Raw genomic sequence first — 22,417 nt, forward strand, 5'->3', positions numbered from 1 at the left:
GCAGCTTTAAGACAATCCAATAAGATTCTGTGACCCACCGTACTAAAGACCTTAGAGAAATCTATAAAAAGAGAGAAATAACACTGTCTCTCTTATCTAAGGCCTTTAGGATATGGCCTCTTAAAGTGGATAAGTACATGTCTTGTAATGATTGTACAACCTTTAGTAGAACACCACAGCTAATTTAACAAGCAGATTTAGAGCAGTTTTGTCATAAATTGACAGAGTAAACAGAATCAGTGGGTACAGGACAGTGAATAAAAAAGCCTCATCCAAAGAAAAGGTTTATCTATATATACCAAATAGATGGTAAAAATAAGCACACGCCTTTAGGTCCATGGAAGTGAAGAAAAGTAGAAGCCCTCATGCAGCTCTCACAGATTTCACTGATGGAGACACAGATTAAAGGAGGAAGATCAATCAAAGAAGGAGTCTTAAGCTTTGAAAATACTAAAAGCTGCAGCTGTTTTAAGCCTTAGCGAATCTTTCACAGAGCACCTTCAGTGTGATCTGTTTGATCTGGACACACTTCTGTACCAGAAATGTAGGGAAAGTTTCATAAACATTACATAAAGCTCAGTGTCTCTATTGAGGAGAGGAGTCCTGAAGCCCAGGTCAGACTCAACATTTGCGGTGCAACAAGACATCTGCTACTTGAATGGGAAAGCTGACGGTGGTACCTGTGATTCAGTTTGTCGAGTTGTCAACAGCTGGTTTCATACTGAAAGGCATGTCATGTGTCCGATGAGCAAATTTTTGCCTCAGAGCCCAGAGAGAGTTTTAATTTCTTTAGCGATGTGAAGGATGACCATCTACCATAGAGCAGTTTTGAAGAGACAGGAGATACTTAGAATTGCCCTTTCAGTTCTACTATCTGGCTACCCAAGCACTGTTGTGTTCTTATCTCCAATAGACTGTGCTGGAGTGCACAAAAAACATGCTCCTGGCTTCCCCTTCAACCAACTAAGGCATGATGCTGGAGTCCAACTAGCACAAAGCAACCAATCACAACAAGATGATGGTGATTTATCATCACTATCTTGGATGTCTTCTTTTGAAAGTCTAAAGTCTATGGAAATGCATATTTACTATCACTTACCTGGACATAAAAACCTAAATGAGCAAAGTAAATGTGTTCACAGTGGTATAGTATATGTAGACAGTCCTATTTTGTAATTCTGGGCAAAAAAAAAACAATGTAGTGACTTTACAAGCAACTGGTTCTACCAGTTAAGAGATTAATTGAAATCCCAGTGATTTCTGTCTTCGTTTTAAGATGAAGACCTTTGATTATACTTTTACTAATTATTCACAGTGCCGTCATCTCATTTACATTTCAGGAACAATAAAGTTAAACATTATAAACATTGCCTGGGAGATAAAATACACGGAAAGCCAGGTCGAAGTATCCTTGATTTATTTCTGTGTGCCATCTCACAGCAGGAAGGTGAACGTCAACTCTCTCAGGGAATCTTTAATTAGAGTCGCTTCTCTATCCTCGAACAACACTAAGAGAGGCCACAACAAACTATTATCTCCGCCCGCTGCAGTTTCCACTGTCTTTGATAGGTTGAGTCATCCAGCGACAAAACACTTTATTGTAGATCCCCAGAAATCTTTCTGTCACGTTTCAGGTAAGGGCGAATTTATTTTTTGTACGAACCCTGTGCTTTTGTTGATTCCACAGTGACAGAAATAGGCCTCATTAAAACAGCGACACAGTCAGGATTAACAGTCTCTCAGGTACACGTGATGACACAGTTAGGATGTGCAGAAATGAGTCACTGTGACTGTTCTTCAAAGAGATATACATTATTTATCAATGACGAACAGAGTGAAGGGATCAATAACTCACTGAAGCCCTCTGTGGAGTGAAACAATTAAACTCCTGAGGTTATTTCAGTCATCAGTAAAGGAAACTGCTGACTCCTCCTGGGGTAATGACTGGAGTGGAAAAGGAAACCTTTTTCATTACTTTCTAATCTAATTTTTAAAAGCTTTTTTAAAACTCCCGTTAGAGGCTAAATACTGCTCATAACTTTAACAAACAACCTCTGTGCTTTAGTTTTGTTTCGAGAAGACTGCAGTTCATTACAGCAGAACAATAATTCAAGTCCTTTATGACATTGCAATCTCAAAGAGACACAATTTTGTGTCTTAATTTGCCTCTTTTCCGGTGAGTAAAGGCATTAGGTTAAACCGCACTGTGGCTCTGGCCTCCTTAACATTGTATAGTAACTCAGCTATGCCTGTTTATGTAGATGTACATACTTAATACACAGAATAAGCCCACCCACCTGTCCTTCCATCCATCCTTTGGTCCAACCATCCACCTTCAGCTTCTCAGGCAAAGCAAAATTGCCCAGACATCCCTCTACACAGTGACATTTTCCAGCTCCTTCTGGGGAATTCTGAGGCATTCCCAGGCCAGATAGTATACATGATCTCTCCAGCGAGTATTGGAAATGTTCCTGGGTCTCTTCCTAGGCATCCTGATCAACCACCTCAGCTGATGCCTTTGGATGGAGCAGTGACTCCAAGCTTCCTCCAGATGTCTGAGGGTCCTATGCTGGCCTTTCCCAGGTACCAAGTTCAGTCCTAAAGAATCCTGGCACCATCCGACATGCATCCAAATGATCACCCTCTTTATTTTATATGAACAAACTCACACCAGTGGCAGTCGGATGTGCAAAGTGTTTTCCCAAGAGAACAGCTCTTTTGTACATCTTGGCTGCTGAGTAGATGCTCTGTTTGAGAGCACAAAAGGAAAAATTTAGCGCCATCTTTCTATCAAGGTGAAGATTGTCTCATTCAATTTTCATACTTGATATTAATTGTTACCTTGTATTGAACACTTATGATAAAGTCAGGTGTCTTTTGGCAAGGATGGAGCGAAGATACAAATGCAGAGCTAGGAAACAACCTTTGATGAACGTCAGCACAACACCCTTGACTGAAGGTCACTCCTGGGCACTTTTTCCCTGGTGGGAAGTGACTAACTCAGTCGATAACTTCACTCAAGGTGCAAAGCCTCACACATCAAAACAACATTTATCCACCATATTCTGTATGGTGCAACAGGCAACATCCAAACACATAAAAACATCTAAAGCACATCTTTACACTCTACCCAAGGGCATGATGGGAGAACACTCCAGTTTTAGCTGTGCAATTTAAAATGTGGTCAACACTGCATCTTGGTTGTGATTAAAAATTGTTTCCAGAGAGCAGTGTTTTTTTTTTTTTTGTTATAATTGGGACTGTAAGAAAACATGAAAATAATGTATAGCGCCCCTGTTTAGCTCGGTTGGTATTGCATGCGTCCATTTTCAGAGGCTACAGTCCCTGACACACTGGTTGCAGGGTAGAATCCCAATCCTGGGGCTGTTTGGTGCACGGCTTTCACCGCTCTCTTTTCCCATATTTCCTGTCTCTCTTCAACCCTCCAAAAAAATAAAAAAAAGCAAAAAGCCCCTGAAAAATAAAAATGAATGTAGAGGAATAATATCCTGGCAGTAGCAGCTCTAAGCTTGGAAATTATAGCCATGAAAGATGAGTCGAATCATTTTCTACTACACTTTTCTTGCTGACAAAGCTGCACTGCACCTAAATCTACTTTTTAGTCCTCATTTTTCAAAGTGCAAATGGAAAATGAGGGAAAAATAACCATGAAAAGAGATTAAAGGCCGCAGGGAGGTGATTTATTACTAATAATCCATTACAAGGCTGTTTGGCTTTATCCTTTAATGAACCACTGTAGTAATCTGTTATAATCTGAGGATTAAAACCATTAACAACATCACCTCAATGTCTTGCTTAGGACAAGAAACTAATGGGTTTCTGTTGTTTCCTTAGTTTAAAACTGCGGTCTGATTTATTTTTCTTCTCAGAAAAAAACTGTGATTTGTGATTAAGGCTGCGTCAATATTTAAAAGAAGAACAAACAGGATGAAATACAATAAGAAAAAAGATGTATTGTTTAGTGGCTTAAGTTCTGAAAAGATAAATCTGGCTCCTCCTGCCAAAGTCAGTGAAAAAGAAAGCTCTAAATATGTGCATCCCTGCCTGAGACTTATCTACAGTAAATCCTGATGCTTTATCTCTACAGAGCTCCTGTGATTTGTGCCGAAGCATTCAGCATGGCCATCATTGTTCTGACAGCGTCTTTGAAAGAGTGCTTCAGAGCGTTTCAAACCTTTGTTTTCTTATGTGATTGCAGCCATTTGACAAGCAGAAGGGATCTGGAGAGTAACTCGGTGTGTTTGAGACTCAGTGTGACTACCTGTTGACTCTTCAGCACCACAAAGAGAGCGGTGACAGCAATTCACAGGAGGGATTGTCCACTGCTGAGCTCTCAGAGTTCAAATCACCTCAGGGAGGACTCAAGTCTTCTTTCATTCTCAGGTTCAGAGGGAGACAAAATTGCTCTTACCCCTGGTGGTTTTTACAAAATATTGGGGATTTTTGCTGGTTTATAAGCTTTAAATGTTACTTTTGGTCTTTTAAGGTAAACACAATAAGTCAGCATATAGAATTTCAATCTGTATGAAGAGAACAAATAGAAATATACCTCCTTGTCTGATGTTGCTAATCAATAAATGAACCAGTGACTATACCTTTACAACACAAACTACATTATGGGTTGAGAACATATTTTTCTATTCCTTTAAATGTGTAAGATTGAATTAGCAAAGACCAAAGTTTGAAACCACATCAATGGACACTAGACAAAAGTACAACACCAAAACTTTTCCTGAATGGGCACAGATTCCCACAAAAACAATCCAAAATCTTGTGGAAAGCCTTCTAAGAAGAGTGGAAGGCTGTTGTAGCTGGAAAAGGGGGCCAGACTATATTAAAGTACATATGTCACAGTGTCAGTAAAGTACAGCGTCATTACAGTCCCCATCAGTGTAATGGTCAGGTGGCCGAATACTTTTGTCTATGTAGTGTTCATGCTGACTTGCACATAGACATCCACACTTGCACTTCTCTGCAGCATCTTGTCACATCCTGCTTCTTTCCATACCATTGTTTTTGCGTTCTCCCCTCTTTCAACCATATTATTAGTGCTTAAAGACCTGCATTTTGGAATGCTTGTGCATGACAAAATCATCCTGTACTTGCTGCTAATGCTGCAGGACAGCATAAAAAATAAAACAAATAAAACAAGGGCATTAGATGCATCAGTTTTAACACAGACATTACAATTCAATCAGTGCATTTACCAGAGGGATGCACTTCTCTCTCTCACAACTCACCACTGTGATCATGTACAGATAACGAATTTGCACTTACACTGCAATCACACATTGGCAGCTGTGAATATACCTGGGCAGCCTCCCTGAGTATGTGTGGGAAACACCGAGCCTTTGTCAAACAGACACAAAAGTCTGTTCTGTAGTGGATTTTAATAATCTGAGGGATCTTCGCTGTTTTATCCATATGTTAAACGTGTGTGTTATGGTCAACAGAAGGAGCGGGACATCAAAAATACAAGCATGCACAGATGACATTGGACTACAACATGGACTGGCAGATCAATCTTCAAGCTCAAACGCCTGCCACTGGTTAGAGAATGACCAGCCCTATCAGCATCATTTGTGGAGAAAGAGGACGTGGTTAAGTTGAACTGCAAGTTTGTAAACAATGGCATCTGGGGAAGAAGTTAGCATGGATGTAGCTACAGGAGTAGTTCTATCAGAGCTGGACAGCATTTTTGCTCTTCTCCTGACCAGCTTCGGCAAAACTTTATTCCTTAAGCTGGCTCCACTTATAGTGGACAATGATAACAGCTGCCTGTCGAACTTTCATGATGTAGTTTACGCCTACTGTGTCTTATGTTTTATCACTACAATTGATCTGTTATGACCGTGAAAGTAAAAAAAATCAGCCAAGGTTTTTTTTCTCCAAGGTTCTGTCCTTCTCATACTCCATCTATGTGTTTTTGCCTGGCTGGATGTGAAATATGTACAATGGCATGGATATGTGGGATAGTCTATCTGCTGTGTCAGGCAAATAACACTTTATTTAAAGTTTTGATTCAAGGTTCCCAGTTTAAGTGGTCCAATTTTGAAGCTTAAAGCTCTATTGTTAATGATTCTGTTTAGTATTCACTTTGGGTGTGGGTTAGTTTAGGTACTATTCTAAAAGTCAAACATGGTGACACCCAACACCCAAACATTTTAACCATTTTCTTGAAAACTCAAAACTACCTGACCTTGTGGTGATCCATAGTCACCATTTCAATATTCAGGAATTTAATTCCAGGGGCTGTAGTCCTGGGAGAAGCAGGGTCAGGCTTGACTTAGACCTTTAGCAGCTTAGACCCCCCCCCCCCCCCGGTTTAAACATCAATAATTACAATTAAACATGCTAGAGTTAATTGTGAGGCTCTTGCTTGCACTGGATTGAAATTTCCCCTTGTGGGACTAATAAAGGGATATCTTATCTTATCTTATCTTGCTCACAATCACCAGCTCGCTGTGCACCTGTCGTTTGGGATATTTTGGCTTCACTTTCACACAACAGGAGGTGGAGAGGCTTGGTACATCTTTATATACTGTCTGCCAGGACATTATTGACACCTGTCATCCAATCAAATCTAGTATGTATCCTGGCAGGAAATTAGTATAATTGAAGTCAGCAAATCCTAAAGGTTTAAAAACTTACATAACAGGCTGCACAATTTTTACACCGACTTTGAATTTGACAGCTTTAACAAAACGCTTCCCTCCCAGCTGCCTTTGCTTGAAAGACAAGGAACATCAAACTGTTCACTGTGTCTTTATTAACTCAGCTCCATGAGGATCACAGAGGAGGAATCATAAAATACAGAACAATTCTGACTCCAATTTTACATCACTTCAAATTCTAGTGCTGTAAATCTCACCCAGTAGTGATAGAACTTCTGCTGCAGTGGTTTGATGAATATGTAAAACTGGGAAGGATAATTTTGGGACTTTCAAACACTTAATTATTGGGAATTTTTTTGAGAAAATTGCTTCATGAATTTAGCCACTCACTTCATAATTCTAATTAACAGAGTTTCTACATAGCTGCAGTGTTTTATTAATTTTAGGTTGTGCTTTCACCTGCTTCTACCTCAGCTGTTTAGCTTCATTTCATCTGTTTTAAAGCATTTTAGACAATGCTCTTTCTATAAAAACTTGGGCTTTTCCATTTGAGGCTTTTCTCCTGTAGGCCTATTTCATTTTTTATTTCAACATTTAAACATTTAAAACCCAACACTGCAATGCTCAGCACAGTCAAAATAAAAGCAAACAGGATTCTCTGAAGACACTACGGTCAAAAATTGCAAATCATTTTACAGCAAGAGCCAATATAGCTGACATCTCCTAGCGTTTTTCAAAGGAGCAGAGTCAAAGGGGGACAGTTAGACCATGAAGCTTTAATATCAAGTCATAAGTGTTGTCTATGACCCCAATCAGTTATATATTGCAAAAGAATCCCTTTATCTTTTAAAGTCAGGACTATCCTGCCCTACCACATCCCTCCGGAGTTGCAAGGTCAACTTTGTTATGAGAGATCTTTATCAAACTGATACTCTGCCAGGCCAGGCTGTAGGAAGAGAGCCACGGTACTGTTCATGCTGGTCTACTTTATCACATAATAAAAGACTGCTTCTTTTGATAGATCAGAGGAATTACAATCATCCCCTCATTTTCACTTATGCATGTTTACAGAGGCAGGTCAACCAGAGGTCCATTCATTCCTACTGAAATCTCAGTAATGTATGATACGACTGCTAAAATCCTCCACTCCCTATTATAATTGTTCATTATCCTTGAGTATGTTAAAAGAAACCAACTTTTGATGTAGATTTTGGAGAGACAGTATAAGAGCGTATCAGCTAAGCTAAAAGGCTGCTAACTGGCAAACAGGTGAATTTATGTTGCTTGGCTAGTCAGTTGGGGGGGGGGGGCAAAATTCCTAGCTACGCCTCTGAGCAGGATGACACAAATATCCAAACATCATCTGCATATAATGTAATATTTATCGCCACAAACTTGTCTAGTTTTTCAAGCTGCGAACAAATAAACTTGAATTAACAAATAAGTCATTAAGGAAAGTACTGGGGACTGCTAAGACTCCTATGTGCCTTCGCAGAGGATTTTCCCTTTCTAAGACCATTGGCTAATATTGCAATGAAATTATTTTCAACAACATTGATCCATTTATTCAAAACTAAAGCCTAAATCTTTTTTTGTTTGTTTTTTTTTTGTTTTGGAGGGAAGGCAACTCTTAAAGCACAGCTAGTAGAAGTGCCATCAAAAAGATCGATTCCTAACAGAATTGCATAAACTAATCTCTATGATCATGAATAATATCAAAATGTCCAAGAATCGATATCTTTAAACGTACTTTGTTACATCCTGAGAGAATTTTCAACATCAGGCACACTGCTAGAATTTCCTTGGAGTGCTGTTTCAGCTGAAGGAGGATCAATGGCTAGTATGCTGTGCTGTTAGCATTAGCAACACTAGCTCCCAGTGTCGGTAATATTTACACTATTGTCATACCTTCATACTGCCTGCAATGTCTATGGAGCTGAGAGTAACTCATTCTGTCCTGTTTTGACAGAAGAAAAGTTTAAAGACTCTCTGTGGATCCTATAATCCCAGGTAAGAGAAATCCTGACCTGATGTGTTTGCTAAGTGCGCTAAACTAATGTCGCTTCTTCAGGAACGGTTTACGTGTGAGTTCCATCAAATAAACACGCTCACCTTGAGTAAAAACAACCAAAACACCAGCCAAGAACTGCTGACCAGCAGTTGTCATTTTCATGTCAAACACTGGTGTTACGATTTAATGAGTGACTGTGTTAACTGGTTGCTACACGTCAAATGCATCTAGGTTACTAACAGCTGTCTAGTCGCTCAGCTTTTCATCTTCATAGCAATGAATTATACATGACAGAAAATATTCAGTGTTTCAACAATGTTGTAGCAACAACAAAACACCACATAGCTGAAAAACATGCAGCCTCTATTGTCAGTGTTTAAAAGTGTTTGAAAGACAACCTGATTTAAACTGTTAAAAGTTCAGTCAGCTCATTATTATGTACTGTTTAGGAACACAAAAACAACTTTAATTCCACGTCTAAGTGTTGTCATTCCTCTAGCGTTTCCCCTCTATTACTTTAACAGCATTGTGACAGAAAGCTAATAAGTAAGGAGAATACTGACATAAAATATACTGGTGCCTCAGACTTCTGCAAGGCAGCTGATAACATTTACAATCTTTCTCCATTGTGACAGCCAATGGAGATTATCCAGCGCATTAAGATTCCCCTACACAGCAATCTTAAAGCCTGCAACCAAAGTCTCCTCCACACATTAATATCAGTGGAGGAGTTGTTCAGTATTCCCTTTGCTTAGAGGAAGAAAACATGGAGACTCAGACGGATCGATAAAACTCCCACATGAGGAGTGGGCAGCTGCTTCTATTGGCTTCTAACACTGATAGCTCTATTAGCACCTGCCTCACAAATACCAAGGGTGTCTTGATGCCCTCTTTTCATCAAACCACACAATATCCCAAAGATCCCAGTTGTACGCAAGTAACACTCAGTTGGTTGTTCCAGCAGCAACAGTCTGGGTTTCAATTAGCTAAACAAAGAGGAGGCTCCTTCTCTTTGTCTGTGCACTCCTTCAGCTGCTTCAGTGTTGGTTAAGATTAATACAGACCATCTTAAAGTAAATCAGCATGCTTACTGTGCATACACTTCTAATTATGCATTCAAAACTCCACCCTGTATAGTGACAGGCTCCACAAACATTCACACATCATAAAATATTGAAAGCAAAGAGAAGAAGTACCACTGGTGTTGAAAATGAAGCCAATGCATATCCTTAAGTGTGTACTTGAGTCTGGTTGAGAATGCCAAGGAATCCCCATTACATCCATATTAAACTGCTTGTTTTTAATGCAGAAATAAACATGGTTACAGCCTGGTACAAATAGTGGTTTAGGTTAAATAGCACCAGCTTTTACTGTGGAAATAAAGACAAGAGCAGGGGTGAAGTTTTTCATTTGTTTTGGTGATGTACAGGCTTAGAGTAAATAAAGGTTCCACTGCTTTGCCTCTTTCTCGGTTAACTAAAAGTTAGTGTGAGACAGAATTCCCAGTGTACAACAACAATCGTTGGGCTGCCTCCTCAGAGACCAATGGATGACCTCACTGTGACAACAAGAAAGGCAGAAGGAGGTGTGGTTTAAGTTGTCCTGCAAGCCTGTAAACAATGACGGCTGGTCAAGATACGGTGCATTCAGACCCTCTTTGTTGTTTTTTTTTTTTCCCAATTTTGTCATGTTGCAGCCTGATGCCGGTTGAAAAAACTTCATTTTTTGGTAAAGGGCAGATTGGTGGAGGGCTGAAGTGATGACTGTCCTTCTGGAACTTTCTCCCATTTCCACACAGGAATTCTGGAGCTCAGTCAGAGTGACCACCAGGCTCTTGTGCACCCTTCTCCCCTGATTGCGGAGTTTGGACGGGCACACAAGGTCGCTTGCAGGTCGGCAGGTGTGTAGTCTCTAAAGATCTGACAGTCTGGCTGAGTCGTCTAGTGTGTGCTTTCAGAGAATTAAAGATGAAAAGTTGTTTGAAATTGTCCTCATGTCTGTGGTCTCACACATTTTTAAAATCGTTTCAGATTTAAAAATCGTCTGGTGAGTGGCCGGCCTTCCTCAGATCTGTGCCCTGCATTAATCTTGTCTCTGAGCTCTGCAGGCAGTTCCTTTGCCCTCATGGCTCAGTTTTGCTCTAATATGCATTATCAGCTATGAGGTCTTTTATAGAGAGGTGTGTGCCTATCCAAATCATGACCAATCAATTAAATTGACCACAGGTGGACTCCAACAGAGGCGTAAAATATCTCAGCAAAGATCCAGAGAAATGGGAGGAACCTGAGCTATATTTCAAGCATTCCTGCTTGAAAAATAAGTATCTGAATACTTATGTCAATGTATATATTTCAGTATATAATTTGTAATAAATATACAAAAAATCTAAATTCAGTTTTCACTTTGTCATTATGGGGTACTGAAAGTAGATCAATGAGATTTTTTTGACTTGTGGCTTTAGGCTGCAACATAGCAAAAGAGAGAAAAGTGAAGGGGGTATGAACACTTTCTGAATGCACTGAATAAGCATGGATGGAGCTATATCTGCAGTTTCACAGAACTGGACAACATTTCTTTTTTTCTTTTAAAGAGCAAAGAACTGCTCTGGAAGCTTCCATTGCTGGAAAAATGTTTTAACTCTTCCGCTGACTGGCTTTAGCAAGAAACTGATTTACTGCCTGGCACCACTGATAGTAAACAATGTTAACAGTTGCCTGTCTAGCCTAGGTTATGTAGTATACTCCCTGGGACAGTGCTTGGCTGCTATGTCCCATTTTTTGTTTCACTGGTTGGGCTATAAAGAAGATTATAGGCACAATGTTCAATTAATCCCCTCCAATTATTTTGGTAAAGGCTCTGCTCTCCCTGAACACCATCTATGGGGTGTTGCCTTGATGGATGTGGGAAACAGTCTATCTGCCAAAAGAACAGTTAAATTCAGTCAGGAGCACTCTCATCATACATTTAATCATTTTATTACAAAAATGGATAAACAGTTTTACTTGGCTGTGAAGGCTCTGCTCAAAAGATGCTCCCTGGGTTAGTCAAGCAGCTTTGACATTCCAGGAAGTGCATAGCTAGAAACCCCCATATAGATAGATACATTTATGACAATGCATATTAAATGATTAGTTCAAAAGCAAGTAATCCATAGCAGCATGAATCTGAATGAGGGTGCAACAAGCTTTATGCTATAAAGGAGGAGGCTGGGGTGGAGGAGGTTAAGCTTTGCCAGCAGCAGCAACATGATGCATCACCATTAATGCCAGCTGAGATTAGTGAGAAGTAGGCCATATCTGAATGGACCAGTGTGTTGAGAGAAAGAGCTGTGATTGGCTGTGGGAGCTGTGAGGTGATGATTGGGATCAACTGGTCACAGCTGGGCGTATGACTACTGCATCCTGCATGAACTAATGCTTCATATAGAAAACTAAATATATCGGTTAATCCCTAGTATATGTAGATCACCCAGTTTGGAAGCTTAACTCTATCGACATATTATCACATTGTCGACCTTTAAAACAAACACAGTAGTATTTGCTTTTTAATTGAGATTGACATGCCATAATAAACATATTGTAACATGTTAAGTATGATGACACACTGGGATACCTAGGGACATGGACCGGGCAGAACTTTTTAACAGCTTTTCTCTCTCACTATCTCATAATCAAAGAAAGCATGACATTATTATACCTTGCAGAGTGCCAGTTTGATTAAAGTTACTCTTTAATTATGACAAAATGTGGCAAATGAGGCTGTAATGAGGTGACCTAGGGTGAATTCTTCATGTGCAGTGGCTCCATACTGTAATACCATACATTCACTCACTCTGATTGATAATGATCAATCTATGCATTATAATTTATCCACTTTCTAGACAGTGTCACAAGCATTTTTAGTACCTGTTTTAGCTTTTTAGTGTGTACCATAATTTTTGCAGCGAACCAGTGACATAAAAACCTAAATATTATCCCTCTCATACACCATCCCACATAACAGGATCAAGGCATAGCTGTTTATCTGTCCCGGGAGGTACAAAGCACAAAAATCCCCTCTATAAGCTCTCTTTCTATGTCACAATTCACTACCCTTGAAAGTTACCATGGGATATAAATCAGCAAATGTTATTTGAAGAGATTATAGGCTATAACTCAAAGAAGTAGGAAAGGTGATGCCAATACCAAAGGAAGCCACTCTAATCTAATGCTGCAGTCTTTTTCAGACAATCAAACATCATCATCATCTTACCGTAACAATAAGGCCCCTCTCCTGGAAGTATTTGACCAGTGGGATGGTGTTCTGCTTGAAGTTGGTCAGGCGGCGGTCGATGGCCTTGGGGTTGTCGTCAGGTCGTCCCTGCTGCTCCGCTCGTTTCTGCAGCCTCTCCTTCAAGCGGTGGTTGGTGCAGGCCAGGAACACCACCAGGTCAGGAGTGCAGATCTGCCATACGGGAGAAAATGTGTAAAATGTAACAGCCAAGCTTATGCCGCTGAGATTATAGTTCATTCAGAGGTGATGTTCAGGATGTCACCAGTCAGCGTCAGTCATTCAGAAGTGATGCTCTGTGACCAGCCAGTCTTGATTTTTTTAGTCAATGCACTCAGGGCAAAGTGTTAAGAGTGAACACTTAAACGCTTTCCTCTCTGTGCTTCTAGACATTTTACCTTTTTTGGCTGCATCTTTTGAATTTTCAAGCAAGTGGAACACCTGAATATTGCTCTGTTGAATCAGTATTGTTGAGATTCAAAAGTGTAGCCTTGAAGCAAAGCCTTCAGCTGCTCCTCTGATGATTCACAGATTGGATAAGGAAACACAAAATTATACTCTACTGTCATTCATAGAAGCTTTTGGCTTCTTCCTGATGTCCTTTTTTTAGAATATTTGTCATATTTTAATGTTTCAGATCATGAAACAAATATTTATATATACATAAATGAAAAGATAAAATTAGACAAAGACAATCTGCAAATGCAGTTTTTATATGATTTCATTCATTCAGAGAGAAACACATCCAGTCCTACAGTTGAAATCAAAATACTCAACCCCCACTGCAAATCAGGTTTATTGTGAAAACTTACCGACTTTATGCTTTTTGCAATGAACAAATCAAACAAACACAATTGAAATGGCACCCCTCTGCCTCTATTACCTTCTGCAAACAAGATGCATATCCTGACACCAGCTTATGGCAGTGTTCCTGAGAAATCTTAGCCCATTCCTCATGTGCAATGGCCTCCGGTTCAGTAATATTCTTGGGTCTGCATGCTGCAACCACATACTTTCTGTAATTGATGGAACCTTGAATTCTGCTCTCTCCAGAAAAATGTCCAGGGTGGCACAAGTTATTAGGTCTAAGGGGCGATTACTTTTTCACCTATGGCATGGTCGGTTTGGATGGCTTTATTCCTTGAATAAATAAAAAAATATTTTAAAACTGCATTTTGTATTCACTCGGGTAATTTTTATTAAAATGTGTTTGATAATCTGAAACATTTAGGTGTGCCAAAAAAAATAAAAAAATAAGGAAGGAGGAAAACACTTTTCCACAACACTTTATACGTATTCTTTCTTTCTTGTTTTAGCACTGAATCAAAGGAGAACAAGATTGCCCACAGTCTAGTAAAAGTCACTTTCTCTTCCATGTCTACATTACAGCACACATGACATTTAGGTGAGATCACACACAGACTTATCTGTAACAGTGACGTCAGTTTTCTATTTAGGGACCAAACGTGAGCAGGAGCCCGTGATGGAGCGTAGCACGCCAGCTCAAGACACAACATTCCCTCAGTTCATTAGAGTCAGAGCACAGCTGTGATTACTCATCACTACTGCTATGGCAACCATAACCATAAAGATTTATGTTACATTTCAGCACGTTTTCTCATTCACCTTTAATTTCAAACTGCTTGTTCTGAAACAATCAAGACAGTTCAGTTTACAGATGTCTGAACAGATGTTTTTCTCGTATTTAATTTGTTTTTGACATTTAAAGGCAACCAAACAGCTTGAAAGCACCTCTAAACATGTTGGTTATGTCTTCAATCACACATTCAAAAAACATGCAGCAACAGCTGAGGATCTGTAATGAAAAGCTGTAGAATTTCACTCATAACTAATACCACACTGAAAATTTGTCATCAAGACTTAAACACAGTATATGAGATACATTTATAGCTCTGTCTTTTAAACACGATTCATATATTAACAATATAATATCATATTGACCTCACGGACATGGGTCTGAGGGAGGGAACCAATGCATGCAGAGAACATGTAAACTCCACACAGAAAGGCTCTGACTGGGATTCAAACCAGGAACCTTCTAGCTGGGAGGCAGCATCACTAAACCCTGTACCAGCATAAAGCCCACAGAGTCTCACAGAGGTCACACAGAGGCTTCTGTGTTTTCATCCATTTCATGGCCACTGAACTTCGCACAGAAGCTTTAAGTAGAAAAAAATACATCTAAAGCCTCTTGTGATTGAGAAAAACTTGGGTTGAATCAACTAAAAATATAATGTATTTAAATTCTGGTTGAAGTTGTCTCATCCAGCTCCAATTACTGCAATCAGGAGATGTGTTGACTAGACACGCCTTCAGAGTCTGTAGCTAAGAGAAGATGGCGAACAAATAAGCAGTCACTATTGTAATTTAAAGGAAAAGGTCAGACAGCAGAAGCACTGAGTGAATCACAGATGTTTAATTTGTGTTGCTTCAATGAACCCAAGACACAACAAGATTTGTCAGTAACACAGAGGATGTAAACAGAGCAGTCTGACATGTCAGCATGGTATTTAAGGAGCAGTGACGGACGTGAGCAGAGCAGAATTGAATACAGAGGGAAGTTTTGTTTTTTTGCTTTTGGCATCTTTAACTGAGGCACTTAGAGAGGGCAGTGTTAAATACTTTCCTGATTATTAATAGTCACCATCACAGGGAACTTTCCTCCATAAAGCATTAAGAGTGCTTTATTACTGCTAACACAATGCCGTGTGTTTTCCTCCCTCCTCCTTTGAAATGTAGTTTGAACACTCCAGAGTCTGCGTCTGCTCCGGGGGAGCTAAAAATAGATCCAGTGGCGTTGTGTTTGTTGAGGCAACGCGATTCAGTTTTGAGTCTTAGCAAATCAAAGTTTCCGTTTCCATGGTGACCACCCTTGTGCCCTACTTTTTTTTTTTTTTTTAACTCAGGTTGTGTCATTAATGCGAGGCAGAGATCACACACTGCAGCTGTTTTGTTCCGAGAAAGCTTGTTGTCATTATCATAAGATCACATCACATTAGAGCAGCTGTTCTCTAAAACAGCCTGAATAGAGAGAGTTCTTTACATGGTAGCTTCTGTTAAAGGTGAGGGAGCATTAGACAGGATTCCTCTCTAGAGCAGCCACTAAAGAGCTTTGTTCCAAACACAACAGCCAACACAATCAAGGGCACTTGCTCAAATAAAAAAAGACAAAATGATAGCAGGCGGTGTAATATGGCTTCCTGTTGTGCTGCAGAGAAAGATCAACATCCTTTATTAAGTTCAATATGTAAGCTGTATTATACGGATACCGTAAATGATATAATATAGCCTTACATCACATAGAAAACTGATGGAAACTGAACTGTACTAACTTTCTCCCTCACATAACACTTTGGTTTTTGTATATCTGCCTAAAAATACATAAACATATCATTATGTCTGACTACCATTCCAAAAAAGTTGGGACACAGTGTAAAATGTAAATGAAGACAGCAGCCTATGTACTGATATGCAAATCTCTTCAACCCATATTTTATCCACAATTAACAACATTAAAGATACAAAAACTGAAACATGCATTAAAAACACTCGCTCATTTTAAATTTGATGGCAGCAACATATCTCTAAAAAGTAGGGACTGCATTGTGGAAAGTTTCAGAAAAAATGCACCTACTGTATATGCAAAATTGTGGAGACTTTGAATATCTCACCATCTACTGTGCATAATATCATAAAAAGATTCAGAGAACCTGAAGAAATCTCTGTGAAAGGGGCAAGGCTGAAGGTCTACATTGGTTACTCGTGATCTTCGGGCCCACAGGTGCTACTGCATTAAAAACAGGCATGATTCTGTACTGGAAATCACTACATGGGCTCAGGAATATTTACAGTGATCACTGTCTGTCAACACCGTTCACAGAGCCATCCACAATTGAAGTTAAAGCTGTGTCACACAAAGAAGAAGCCATATATGCAATCCTTAATGTTGCCATCTTCTCTGAGCCAAAGCTAATTTAAAATGGACAGAGGAAAAATGTAAAACTGTTCTGTGGTCAGATGAATAAAAATGTGTAATTCATTTTGGAAACCATGGACAGTGTGTTGGCCATCGTTTGGCTTGGTTTCTCACTGCACTTTGTCAAACGAACCAAATGGTCTGATAACATCAAGCAGTTCTGTGTTTATGGCACTGTTGTCCCAAACAAACAGCAATAAAGAAGAAAAGAAGACAAAAACAGAAATCCATCTCATTCTGCAGTTTTTTTTTTAACCACATAAACAATTAAACAACACCACATGTATGCTGTCTTGGGCTTTCTGCTTTTGTTTTGGTGCATTATGATTAGCCGGTGAGGCAGCGAACTGTGCAGCATGTTGTTCTTTACATGAGATGGATTAGTCAGTACAGAAGAAGGTCAGCCAAAATAAGAATGAGAGACTGCAACGCGTTGCCATGGTTACACAGATGCAGAGCCAGGTACTGTCCTGTATATGTGTGTACTAAATTACTTTAATATGTACAGCTTAACAAATTTATTAGACCACCTGTCATAAAAACGAGAAAACATAAATATTTTAGAAATCTTTCAAAAACTTGTTTAAAACTAAAAATGTTATTGTTATTTATTTGGCGAATAACAATCTGAAACAAATAAATAGTCCTTTTTCACACATAATAACCAAAAAACTTAATATTTTGTATGGCCTCCTTTGGCCTTGATAATAGCTTGCATTCTTGCTGCCATTGTTTTTATGTACTTTTCCACAGTCTCTTTTGTTATTGAGTTTCAAATAGCTTCCGGCTGTTCCCATAGACTTGCTTTAGATGAAACGTTTGTGCGATCAATCTTTGAATCTACTAAATCCCAAATTTTTTGAATTGGATTCAAATCTGGACTTTGACTTGGCCAGTCCATCAGATCAAGTACTCCAGATTCCTTTTTCTTGGTCAAATAGTCTCTGGGCAGCTTTGAAGTATGCTAGGGGTCATTGTCTTGTTGGTATATGAACCCACGACCAATCAGATTCAGTCCAGAAGGGATTCCATGATGCACTAAGATGTTGTGGTAGACGTTCTTGTCCATGATACCGTCCATTTTCACTAATTCGCCCACGCTGTATCCACAAATGGAACCCCATACCATAATGGAATCTCCACCGTGTTTCACTGTGGGTGCAATGCATCTGGCATCAAAACATTCTCCAGCTTTTCTGCGGACATAAACACGACGATGCTGACCGAAGAGTTAAAACTTGGACTGGTCCGTCCAGAGTGCCTACTTCCAGTCATCAACAGTCCGGTGTTTGTGCTCCCTGGCAAATCTGAGGCATTTCTGGATGTTTGCGGGCCTCAATCATGGCTTCTTAGCAGCTATTCTTCCCTTTAAGCCTTGTTCCGTCAGTCGTCTGTTTATGGTCATTCTGGAGACTCTCTCAGACTCTGATCTAGGAGCATTCATCTCTGCCTGAAGATCAGCAGTGGTCTTCCTTCTGTCTCTAGTACTTCAAATCTTGAGGTGTCTGACATCTGCTTCAGTTAACTTTGGTTTCCTGCCTCTTCCTTGGCACATTTTGTAAGTACCAGTCTTGGCAATTGACTCCAAAGCATACTTGACCACACTGTGAGAACACTTTATGTCTTTCCCCATTTGTCTAAGAGACCATCCAGCATCATGAAGTGCTTTAATGTGGACTCTTTCATTTTCAGTGAGCTCTCCACGTTTTACTATTTTGAACAGGAATGAGGAATTTCAAACTGAATTCCCCTTTTTGCACCCAAATTTGAGCCGGCTTACTGGGCTTCTCTAAGAAGTCAGAATGTAATCAAGCATAACATTCAAGCACTAAAACTAATTTTTCTGTTCAGGAATGCAAGTAACTAACTATAGTTTGACATATTAATCAAGAAATAATAATGTGCTTTACTATTTTTACAGTTTTTTTTTTAAATCAGTAAATTTTAAAATTAATATATAACAATAATAGTTATATTTTAGCATTAAAAATATCATTTGGGTTGAAGAGCTTCTACATATTGGTGTATTAACCATTGCAGAAACATTAAAAAATGATTTTGGTAATTACCAATACTGTTAATTTAGGGCAGCTGTGGCATAAACCTTACTTTGGGTGGTGGTCTAATAAATTTGTTAAGCACCGTACGTGTTTGTTTTTACGCCTTATGCCACTTCTTGTCTTCGGTTCACAAGTTGCTTTTCTTTGTTTTAACACCACTAATGAACTGTACCAGGGTTCATTAGGAAGCGAACCGAGAGTTGAGCTGTCACACCACTCCAGATGAACAGGACTTTCCGGATAGATGGATCAGAGTTTGTTTAAAGTGAACCAAACAGCTCTGGTGTGAATGCATCCTAAGAAAGAGAGAGCATCCAGCTTGTTATCAGCGCACAGTTCAAAGCCTGCATCTCTGATGCCTGTGGCGTGGGCAGCTCACACATCTGGAAAGACACTATCTATGCCGAAAAATACATAAAGGTTTTAGAACATCATATGCTTCCATCCAGGCAATGCCTCTTTAGGAAAGGCCTTACATATTTCAGCAAGACAAGGATAAACCATATACCAAATTAAAACAGCATGGCTTTGCAGTAGACATGTCCTGCTGCTGAACTGGCCTGTCTGCAGCCCAGACTTTCTCATTATAAAAACATTAAGACCATCATGAAACAAAAATCCTGCAAAGACAACCCAGGACTGTTGCAGCTATAATCCTACATCAGGGAAGAAAGGGTGGTGAAGAAATGGTCTCCTCACTTCCCTGATGTTTACAGACTGTTGTTGAAAGAAGAAGGGATGCTTCACAATGGTAGACGGCACTACACTGAACTGTTTTTAAACCGCAGCAGTGCTTCTTTTCAGTACATCACTTACTCTTGTGATATTGTTAAAACAACAATAATTATAAATCTGCTGTATAAATCTGCCTTATACAATACTAAACATACATATTTACACCCTAAGTGATATTGATATATGGGTGTTACTATTATTCTGTTATCACCTCCAGAGCCTTTAGTTCCATGATTATTTTTCAAGGCTTTGTATTGGAAAAACATAAAGAAGAGTCTTATTTCTGTAAATCTAGTTAAGTTGACGCACTACATACAGAAATAGATCTTATTCATGGCTTCTGTTGTATCATAAGGAACTGCTGATTACGGGCTTCAGCCCAAACTACTGTTTGCCTTCTCTCTGCTGTGCTTTTCTAGGAGCTGGCACGGCTATCAAACTTCTCCATCTGTCTCCATAAACCCTGCAGCTGTTTCCTCTCTCCCCACTCTCCAGCAGTTCTCATGGAGAAATACAGACTCTTCATTTTCAGATGTCTCAGGGAGGTTTGAATGGCATTAATCCTGCATGTGCAAACAAACATTTATCACAAACAAGTACATTTAACTAAACATGTGTGGAGCCAGCAGACACATGAGCAGACAGCGGCAGTAAAAAGCTACAAAAACATTTTAAGTATGGATGAATCTGCCTGGTTTAAAAAATTTAAAACATTTTAGAAAGTTTAAATTAAAATATAGGACTTAAAAATGATTTTTATCACCCCACCACCAGAGAAAAACTACAAACACCACATTTAATATGAAATATGACAATAAGAAGAAAAGCACTGCAACCTATTAAATGAGTTATCACAAATACTTGCAGATAGATTTTTTAATGAGAACAGATTAAAATCCACTGAAAAAATAACAAGTAACCTCCAGGTCAGGTCAGATCAGGTCAGGTGTCGGGGCAAATACTGATTTGGCACTTGACCACATCAACCTTGGTCCTTTACTTCTCCTGCCTCCTGATGGCCATTGTCCAGGCTTGCACCAGGCCCATGCCCCATCCCTCCAGGAATCTTCCAGGAGTCAAAAAATGCGTAATTGAAAAGCCTACAATTCCTATAATGTCCACTAGAGGCTGGCTTCAAAACCAAGCAATCTCCATTGAAACCCATATAAAATGCCTTTTATTACAACAGAAATAAATATGTTTACAGCCTGGTACAAAAACCATTTGGTCTCTGTAGTTCACGTCTCTAGTAACCTCCTGACATCTGAGCTTTTGTTTGAAATGCATTTTCAGTTCTCTCACTTGTTAAGTGTGAGTGAGACCTGAAAACCCCTGCCTTTGAACAGGGAATAGACAGAGTTTATTTTTTTTAAACATTTTGAATATATTTTGGTCAGTTGGTAGGGATCCTTCAATCCATTAGGCCAGGTATGAACTAACTTTCCACAAAAAGCTCTGGAGGTCTTGAAAAATTCCCTGGAAAATAATCAGATATTTCTAACACATAAAAGATTTCCCCTAAATTCCAAGATATTATCAAATTTTTGTTTAATTTTTAAAAATCCCTTATAAAACCCCCAAAATGTCCTCAAATATTCTCCAAATAACTCAGTAAACTTTTCTGAAAAAGCCAAGATATACATACAGTTTTCACCTAAACAAATCCATGAAAACTCCTGAAAAAGTCCAGACAAATTGCAGAAATTCCATAGCATATTACCCTAAAATTCATAAATTACCCTATACTTAAAAACAAGTCCCCTAATATTTTCATGAAAATGTAATCATTTCAGTAACATTTCAAATGAAACTCTTCCCCCAAATTTCCAGTTAAACTCCCCAAACTTTAAAAATAAATTCCACAAATTTACATAAAAGTAAAAAACCAAAAAAAAAAAAAAAAAACCCAAAAAAAACAAAAAAAAAATTCTGTAACTCTGTTGTGTGTGGTCAGGGAAAACAGAGTTGTGGGATCGTAACATCCCACCGGTTTGTCCCGTTTGAAGTCACCGGTGTTTGACGTTATCACTTCTGTTTCTATGGCAATGACAAAGCTAAACTAGTGCTGGTCTCAACGCTAATGTTAACTGGACTTTTGGCATGCTTGCACCTACACACACAGCTGCTCTCACATTATCTTGATGAACTGAGACACCTGAATAGATTATGGAGGTCATGCTAAAGGATGCATCTGTTGCAGCATTAAGTGCTCCCGATCCCAAGATTCATTGTACCCCTATTCACTTGAGATATTTGACTTCCAAATGGCCGAATATTAAAGTTTTAAATATGGTGGATTAGGTTCAACTCATTCAAGTAGCCTGTAATATTAATGTTAGAAAAAAACATGAAATTCAAATTATCTTTCAGTAATCAATAAAGTTATGTGCCATTTGCTGGTTGCGGTGAAGTTGTGGAGGTTGTGAGGAAAAGTTGATGCTTTGTAATGCAAAGGTAAAGTAGGAACCAGCTGATGAAGGAAACAGGGAATCCTCTGACTTTACTTTGGTTCATGTGGCCCACTGGCTACAGAAGCTGGCAACCGGATTACCTTTCAGCTTTTGTCTCATCTTCTGCTCATTTGAAGAACATATTGATAGCTTTAAGAGCTTTTATTTGGAGCATTATAGCCTTTTTTTTCTATATATGGATTATAATCCATTGTCAAGTATCAAGGCTACTTTTCTTCAATTTTGTCCCAAAATGACCA

General features: G+C 39.1%; 1 protein-coding gene across 1 annotated transcript in view; it reads right to left on the reverse strand.

Annotated features, from left to right (window-relative positions):
* ak5 (adenylate kinase 5) overlaps positions 1–22,417 on the reverse strand; it is a 140,431-nt gene that overhangs the window by 72,173 nt on the left and 45,841 nt on the right. The window contains exon 6 of the mRNA XM_041803723.1: positions 12,898–13,089. Coding sequence (XP_041659657.1) covers positions 12,898–13,089 — 192 coding nt within the window. The remainder of the gene's footprint in view (positions 1–12,897; positions 13,090–22,417) is intronic.

The sequence above is a fragment of the Cheilinus undulatus genome, linkage group 13 (assembly GCF_018320785.1).
Source record: "Cheilinus undulatus linkage group 13, ASM1832078v1, whole genome shotgun sequence".
Classification (NCBI taxonomy): Eukaryota; Metazoa; Chordata; class Actinopteri; order Labriformes; family Labridae; genus Cheilinus; species Cheilinus undulatus.